Here is a 9,395-nt window from a genome sequence, read left to right on the forward strand (position 1 = left end):
TCTTTTTTTTCTTTTCTTTTCTGTTCTTCTAGGGACCCCCACATGTTACTCTCTTTTGTCCCTTAGCTCTTGGAACTATCACCAATTTCATGTCTAAAAGGAATAGTTTCTTCCCACCAGAAAAGAAAGAGAGATAGAATTGTTATTGTACAACCCTTAATTCATTTCCTTTTTGCTTTTCCCCTATTCAAAATAGGGTCTTTAGATGCCCACAAAAGTCTTCTAAATTATACCCATCAATAATGCATTCACTATTTAATACTCACTAACCCCCTCCCCTCCTTTGCATATTGGCCCATCCCCCTTGTGCATTCCTTACCAAACCCACATAGACATACCCCATATATATATATTATCATCCTTCAATTCTTCGCCCTCGAGTTGGAGTAGGTTATTTCCTGAGTACTGTAAAAATAAATGAAAATTTTTCTAAAATGGGAGACGAAACATAGATGGATAAAATGTGAGATCCCACGTTGGTTGTAGAGGAGAACGGAACAATTTTTATATGGGTATGGAAACTTCTCGATAAAGCCTAAAAAAGACAATATCGGCTGGTGATTGGCTTCAGCGTACAAATTTCTAAATTTGATGCATACCCATACCCACTAACCCTAACTCAAATCTAAACACATAGCAATTATACCAATAATCCAATTTAATATTTAATTTCCGGCAGTATCTAGTTTGTTTAGGTCTAGTTTTATCACATTTACTTTAATGTTCGTGTGTCTAGGTGAATTCATTGATTGATATGATTTCTTTTTTATTTTGTATTTAAAGCCTAATAATTTTTCTTTATTATTATTTTAGTTTTCCTCTTCATTATTAGCCGTAATCCTATTTGATTAATCTATGAGTGAATTTTAACCCTTAGATTTATTTTCGTGGATATTTGATTCTTTTTAAGCTTTTTCTTAGACTTTCTTCTAAGAGAGATTTTCACACCCTTATAAAGTATGCTTAGTTCTCCTCTCCAACCCACGTGGGATCTCACAATACCTTATAAACTTCAGAGATCAAATAGGTTCCTCGAGAACGATACGTGAAACTTCAACATCATACGGGTTGGTCCAAATAACATATATTAATATGCTCGAAGGGTTCCTAAGTAGATAGTTTAGTTTACAAAGATACTAGACGTAGGATCCCACCTTGATTAGATAGAAAAACGAAACATTCTTTATAACAGTGCGTAAACCTCTCTCTAACAGACACGTTTTAAAAACTCAAAAAGAAAAACTCAAAGAGTATAATATCTAAAAACAACCGAACATAGAAGCCGTGAAGCGGTGGGATTATGGTTTAGATGCTTTGCATTGGACATTGAGCTCTTGGGATTCCCCTCTGTATATCTTTGTTTTACCTTCATCATAAAGTAAAATGTTACGCAGTAAAATGTAAGAAAGATAAAAAATAAAAAAATAAAAAAGAGCATCTCATCTGTAATATTCTTCCAACTTTATTTCCCTTTCTTTTTTATTGGATTTCTAAATGTTTCTCTCTCTTCATTCTCTCCCTGTTCATCAAGAGAGAGAGAGAGAGAGAGAGAGAGATTATAAGTTGTTATTATATTCTATATAATCATCAAATTAATCCCTTTGAATTCCTCTCACAAGCTCTAAGAAAATGGCCCTCATCTCTTCATCAGCTACCCAATACCCACAAGTAAGTAAAGTTTCCTCCTTTTTTGTCTCTCTCTCTCAAATTATTAGCTCCAAAATTGACCATTCGTCATTTGATTTTTGTTCCTTTCCTCTTGGAATGGAATAAAATTTGTGTTTCTAATCAAATCCGTGTTGTTTTTGTTCTTTGTTTTCCATATAGATGAAGAATCATCAATCCAATTTAGATCATAATGATGAACATCATCAAAAGGGTTTGAATCTTATGGGATCTTCTTCTAGATCAACAATGGTTAAACAACAACAACCACCACAAGAGCCTCTTAGATGCCCTCGTTGTGATTCTTCCAATACCAAATTTTGTTATTACAACAATTACAGCTTGTCTCAGCCTCGTTACTTTTGTAAGGCGTGCAAGCGCTACTGGACACGTGGTGGCACTTTGAGAAACGTCCCCGTCGGCGGCGGCTGCAGGAAAAACAAGCGTCTCAAACGATCTACCGCCACCGCCACTGCCACCACTACCACTCATTCTTCATCGTCCCCGGCACCGGATTCCACTTCTTCGTCTTCGACTTCTTGTGCTAATAATATCTTTTATGGCTCGGATCTGAACGTTCCGTTTTCCGGGTATGATCATCTTCAACCTCAGTTAAATGCTCTTGGATTAGGGTTTTCTTCTACTAATATGGATCATAGGGATCTTCATGTTAATGGGTTCAATTCAAGTTCGGTTTTTTCGAGTTATTTATTTGGTAACCCATCTTGGAGTTCTAAGTTCATGAATGGAGTTGGTTCGAGTGGTTTGAGTGGTTCGAGTGTTTTTGATAACCTAGATTCTCCACCGTTTGATCAGTATCATGTGATGGGATCCAACGGTGGAGATCAACTCAAAGATGAGATGAAGAGATTGGATTGGAATCAGCAAAATCAGAGAGATGAAATTATTGCTCAATCAAATGATCCAAATTGTCTTTATGCCAATTGGAGCTCTCAAATTTGGCATGATCCAACAAATCTTGGTTCATCAATTACTTCTTCTCTCATTTAGAGAAAGAGAAATTAATCAAACCCCACCTTGATTTCTTCACTAGATTTTAGAATTTCTTCATTTTCCCCTTCTTTTCTCTTGTGAAATTTAATGGGTTTCGTTTAGTTCTTAAAAAAAAGGCCAAAAAACGACCAAATTTGGGGATCGGAGTGTTCATGTCAGCAGCAAAATGGCAAAAAGTTTGAAAATTTTCAATTTTATTTCCATTTCCCATATGGGTTTTGCGCTGAGAGGAACCTCGGATCCCTTTATGATGAATATGATCCGCCATGGAAGGGATCAATTGAAGCTGTCAAGAAAGTTGTAATTTTTGGTTTAATTTCAGTGAGTTTGGGTATTGTTATGTTGCATTGTACATATTGGGGGAGAAATGTAGTTGATTTTACACTATTTTGAGCAGGTTTGTGGGGTTTAGTGGGGGATGGTATATGTTGCTCTTCCTCAGTCAAAGATCAGCTGAGTAAGGAATTTGACTTTTTTTGGTGTTTTTTTTCAACTTTTGTGTTCTTGGTGGGGCTGGGTATAATGGTGTCATGGTATAGAGAGGAAAGGGGAGATTTGGGTCTTTGGAAAACCTTTGTATTGATCACTTAATTCAGCTCATCATATGGTTTGATATGAAATTCATAATGATAGCATCGTATTTTAGCTATATTAAATATATTATAGCTTCAATAAAACGCTATAAAATGTTTTTATAGCAACGTATATAAGCTATAGTTTCATACTATATTATAATATTTATTATAGCTATAAAAAAAACGCTATAAACAGTCTCGGACTTTTAATAACATGGGCTGTCTTGACGTATAAAAATGTTAGATAACATTTTTTTGTAAGCTGTGTATCTATTATTTCTTGTAGTGAACTTTCTTGTTTTGTTTATTGTTTAGTTGGTCTCTTTTATAACGATTTGGAATTCGATTTTTGTTTTCGAAAATTGTACTTGGTTTCACACGGTTTTTACTTGCCAAATTTTGAAAACAAAAATAAGTTTTCAAACAAGCTAAATTAATAAAAATACTCTTGAACTTTGCCGTTTGTTTCAAAAAATAACTTTCAAAATTTTCATTAATACCCTTAAAATATTTTAAAAAGTTAAAAAAATGCCATTGTCAAAAGGAAATCGTTACAATTTTATTTGAAAAATACCGGAACGTTTAAAAGTTTCATTAATACCCTTAGATTTTTAAAACGTTCAAAAATATCCCTATCATTAGTGTAGTTCAATCTTTCAAGAATATTCATGAACTTTCAAAAGTAATATAAATACCCTTTAACGTTAAGAAAAAATTTAAAAAATTTAATCAAATTTTTATCGTTAGTACTCTTAAAATCGTAGAGAGAGTTGGATGACTAATTTAGAGAATGATCATGGATTCATAATCAAATAATACTCTCTTCATTGGTACGAGACATTTTGGGGAAGCCCAAGATAAAACCATGACAATATTATACCATTGTGGAGAGTCGTGGTCGTATCACAGAGATGATTAATGTTATTTTTAAAAATATTAGTGAAAGTTTTAAACAACCTTTCAAAAACTATTAAAATAAAAATCCAAATAGAAGTAACAAATAAAAGAACTATAAATAAGAGCAGGCACAGCCGACATAGGCAATGGACACATGGAATCTGTCTAATCAGCAAAACGAGTAAGGCACGCAAGCAAGCATGCATGAAGGGTCCTTGTCTTTTACACATTAGGACATCTTTTACAACAATTTTAAATCTTAACCTAATCGAATCAACCTTAGCTTCATTCGTATAAACAAAAAGACAGACACAATGTGTCGTTTTTTGTACAAGTATTACGTCCAAATATGGATGCATTTCAATTCATTTCGATTTCATTCAATAGCTTGTTATGAACCTCTGATAATATGTCATGTCGTATCAAAATGAATAAATACACTGTAAAAAAAATGGACCCACTTCCTTAAAATTGCAGAAAGCACATTTGAATTATAGTATTTCTTACCATCATGTCCTTATCATTTTTATATTATAAATCAGCCTCTTGAACCTTGTCTAGTATGGTAATCAAATTTTACTTGAGGGACTCTGTAATAGTCCGGTGCTACCGCTAACAAATATTGTTAACTTTTGGTTACATATGATCATCAGCCTCATGATTTTAAAACGCATCAACTAGGGAGAAGTTTTCACATTCTTATAAAGAATGTTTCGATCCCCTCTCCAATCAATGTGAGATCTCACAATCCACCTATCTTAGTGGTCAGCGTCCTCACTGACATACCACCGCGTGTGTCTGACTTTGATATCACTTGTAACAACCCAAGTCCACCACTAGCAGAAATTGTCCATTTTGGCCCACTACATATCTTTGTGAGTCTCACAGATTTAAACACGCCTAGTAGGGAAATGTTTTCACACCCTTATAAGAAGTGTTTTGTTTCCTTCTCCAAATTGACGTTGGATATCACAACATTAGTAGAAAAAAACAAATATATTATTGATAAGTTTGAAAAAGAAAAGAACAAACTAAAAAAAAGATTGATCGATCAAATTAAAAGATTTGAGGGCTTAATTGCAATAATCTACAAATTATAGGGGTAGATCGTAAAATAAAATGGGTTGGTGTGTTTTGAGGGAAATTGGGAGCCGACCACTTGTTTGTGTGGTTATAAGAATTGAAAAGTCACAACATCAATCAAATCAAAGTCAAATCGATGGACCATATTGATGTGGATTATTGTTCTTCAGCTACAGCATTCTAATACGAGTGCCTCACTTTTAGATTCCCACCCTTTTCTTTTTATGGTACGAACAATATCATATTATTGTAGAGCATGTGAAGTTTAATGTAACATGGGAGTAAAGGATGAGTATACGAATAAACTCAGACCACATCTGAATAAGAATAATCTTAAATGTAGAATGATTAAGAAAAATTTAAAAGAATTTAAAATTACCACCTATATCAACAAGGATCAATTATAGAAATTTCAAATTAAGTGTGTTTTTCTTAGAGTAATCTACTTTGGGTGACCTTATGAGAGTCTTCTTAAGGAACATATGAGTGAAAACAAAATACGGTGAAAGAACCTACATGGTTTGTGGAATTATCTTGAATCTTAGAAGTGAAATATAAATAACGTGACCATGTTGTAGGGGTGCAGAGAAATGTTGGGATCATCTGGTGCCGAATCTAAATTTCAAATTCTTATCCAAATTCTAGGACTGTGACATTATATTTAGATAAGACGTTAAATATTTGTGATGAAATTCTATCTTTGATTGTATATGCATAAGGAGAAGAATGATAACACTGATGATCTACGCTTCGTAAAAGTTCGTGTATTCTTCGTACTTGAATGAAATACCGGGTACCTTGGAAAGTGGATGTAGGTCAATTTGTTGAACCACAATATTCGTTGTCTTCCTTCGCATCCCTTTTCGTGTTTTGCTGCAATTTGTTGTCTAGTTTGATCTTTTGTTTTTCATATGGATGTTAACGTTAGGAATCACGACTCTCCACGATAGTATGATTAAGCCTATAGAGCCCTTGAACAAAATACACAATTTGTTCGACATTTGAGTCACTTTTGACTACATCTTCGAGGCTCACGACTTCTTTGTTTGACATTTGAGGATTCTATTGACATGGCTAAGTCAAGAGTACGACTCTAATATTATGTTAGGAAGCTCTCATGGCTTTGCTTTGGGTTTCCCCCTAAGATCTCGTACCAATGGAGATGTATTACTTATAAGCTCATGATCATTCCCTAATTAGATAATGTGGGACTCCCTCCCAATAATCCTCAACAGTTACCACTGCCTTTATGTGAAGGATATGAACAGAAGAAAAAGAATGGAAGCTTAGTTTTTCGATTGAATAAGTCTCTATATGGGCTTAAACAAACACGTAGACGTTGGTACAAACGTTTGGATGATTTTCTAACTCGAATCAACTTCAAAACAATCACTTAAATGTTTTGATGACTTTCCAGCACTTCAAGCTCACAGTAAAAGACTCTCTTTAATGGAGAAAATTTGTAACAGACTAAGCCCACCGCTACTAGTTATTGTCTTATTTGGGCTTTTCCTACTAGAGCTTTCCCTCAAGATTTTAAAATGCTTCTACTAGAAAGAGGTTTCTATACCCTTATAAGGAATGCCTCGTTCCCCTCTCTGACCAAGAAGTCCAGCGTTCTCGCTGGCACACTACCTGGTGTCTGGCTCTGATATTATTTGTAACAGCCCAAAGTCACCGCTAGTAGATATTGTCCTATTTGGGTTTTCCCTTTAAGGTTTTCCCTTTATAGAGAATGTTTCGTTTTCCTCTCTGACCAATGTGAAATCTCACAAAATTCCTTACTCTATTGCTACAAGCATGGTTTGTACTAGACCCGAACTAGCTCACCGTTCCAGCTTGGTGAGCTGGTATATGGGTAATCCCCGTAGCCACTGGGAAGCCAAAAAGTTTGGTGTTTTGGTACCTAGTTGGTATTCAAAAGAATGAACTTTTTGTTCAAATATCCTAACTCAATAAATTTCGCATGGGTGGGTTACTCTTTGTGTTTATGCAATTATCAAGCACCCGATGTCCCCAACATTCCTTTGGTGATCTAACCTCTCATCCCTTTTTGCGTTTATGTAACGTACTAGATTGGACATCTGACAACCTCGACATTCCTTTACAATCTTTACGACATGACCATGCTACCTCTTAAATTACTTCTAACCATGAAGATCATTACTGCAAATCAACATGAATTATTTTAACATTAAAAAATATAAGGAGGTGTAACACCTATTATTCTACGTAGATTTTAAGATGGATTCTTTGTAACTTGAAATCATCGATATAAACCACTAGCTTGCGTCGCGTTTACCATCTCAGTGCTACAAACTATACATGCGTTTTATTTTTTATCTTTTGTTTTTCGTATTACTGATTTAATTCACATACTCCTTAAGGATAATGATAAACATTAGTATTGAAATTAATCATTTCATATTAGTGGTCCAACGTTCGTTATACGCCCAACATCTTTCTCGATCTCTATGGTTGATGTCACTAATATATACTCAATCAATAGACATTATAAAAATCATATGATAAAAGTTTATTTATTCGAAATGATTGATTATTATAACATTTCATATTAGAGTAGAAGTTTGGCCAAATCCAAATACTGTGATCCAATCAACAATTTTCCAAATTTACGTGACATTCGTCAAAGTTGTGATAAGATATGTCTACAAAAATTAAAATTTTATTCTTTCATAAATTACAATTCTCAATAAGAATCTGATTTCATTTCATTTTGAATCGACTGAACTGGGAATTATTGACAGATCAAAGATCATTCACCAAGAGCCAATTTTGAAAGGGATCTTTCAAGGTGGTGGCAGACCCACAGCAAGAATATTTTTAGCTTACTCACAAACCCACTTCATATGAACTAGTTGATTTTTAACGATAAGATTCTCTCACTCAAAAAGTTGATTTGGTTCATTATAAATTTATTATATATGAATGGATCGAAATTGGACTTGACGTGATCAACACAAAATTTTCAAACCCGAAAAAAAAAAAGGTAGTTTATAATAATTGACATATATTATGTTAGATTAAGCGTTTGTTAGGAATCACGGATCTCCATAATAGTATGATATTGTCTACTTTGAACATAGGCTCTCGTGGTTTTGCTTTGTGCTTTCTCAAAAGGCTTCATACCAATGGAGATGTATTCATAACATGGTATTAAAGTCATGCCCTTAATTAGCCACGTCGAATAAAGAAGTTGTGAGCTTCGGTGTAGTTAAAAGTGACTCAAGTATCAAAGAAAGGGCGTACTTTGTTCAAGGGCTCCAGATTAAGAGTCGAGCCTTAATGAAGGGGAGACTATTTGAGGACTCCAAAGACCTCGGGGGTGACTATGAATTTAGGAAATAATTATGGGTTTATAGGTAAGGAATACATCTACATTCATCCAAGTCATTTTGGAGAAGCTCAAAGCAAAGCCACGAGGGCTATTACTTAAATTGAACAATATCATACCATTGAAGAGTCGTGATTTCTAACTGCGTTCAAGGAGGATGGGTGCTTGATTCTTTGTTATGATCATCACCACTGAAACTCCGATGAACCCAACTTTGCTCCGGTAATCCAAACGAGTAAACCCGCGGATCCATAGCCGACTGATGAATCGCTTCCGACGACGGAAAATACCCACCACCCAAATAACAAGAATTCTCGAAAACTCCGACAGTTTCCACCTCCAAAGACGGCGGCGCGTTTTGGGTCTCCGGTGAAGACTGAATGGCGGCGGCGGAAGAAGAAGAAAAAGAGGGCACTGGTTTTTGGCGCTTGGCCTTTCTACAGCCGCCGCCGACGGGGACGTTACGTAGAGTGCCACCTTTAGTCCAGTACCTCCGGCAAGACTTACAAAAGTAACGAGGTTGGGAAAGGCTGTAGTTATTGTAATAACAAAATTTGGTGTTGAGAGACTCACAGCGAGGGCACTTTTCAGTGCTTTGTGGGCGAGCTAGTGTGGGTTTCATTTCTTCGTTTGGTGTTGCAGCTCCTTGCATTATTTTGAGAGCTTCCAGATGATATCTAGCTCTTCATTTTTTGGTGTGTGGGTTTTATTATATTGTAGCTATTGTGTTGCGTAGATTTGAAGGGAAGGTGTTGACTTTGGAAGTTTGGAGTGTGTCACAATCGTAGTCATTCGTACGTCAATCA

The 9,395-nt window shown here is 35.2% G+C and overlaps 1 protein-coding gene across 1 annotated transcript; it reads left to right on the forward strand.

The window, feature by feature from the left end:
- The first annotated feature begins 1,510 nt into the window (after positions 1-1,510).
- Positions 1,511-3,328, forward strand: LOC111802671 (uncharacterized). Its single transcript, XM_023687116.2, has 2 exons — positions 1,511-1,668; positions 1,828-3,328. The coding sequence occupies exons 1-2, from the start codon at positions 1,630-1,632 to the stop codon at positions 2,674-2,676; spliced, it is 888 nt and encodes a 295-aa protein (XP_023542884.2). The 5' UTR covers positions 1,511-1,629; the 3' UTR covers positions 2,677-3,328.
- The last annotated feature ends 6,067 nt before the right edge of the window (positions 3,329-9,395 follow it).

The sequence above is a fragment of the Cucurbita pepo genome, chromosome 9 (genome assembly GCF_057944985.1).
Source record: "Cucurbita pepo subsp. pepo isolate OVF chromosome 9, ASM5794498v1, whole genome shotgun sequence".
Lineage (NCBI taxonomy): Eukaryota > Viridiplantae > Streptophyta > Magnoliopsida > Cucurbitales > Cucurbitaceae > Cucurbita > Cucurbita pepo.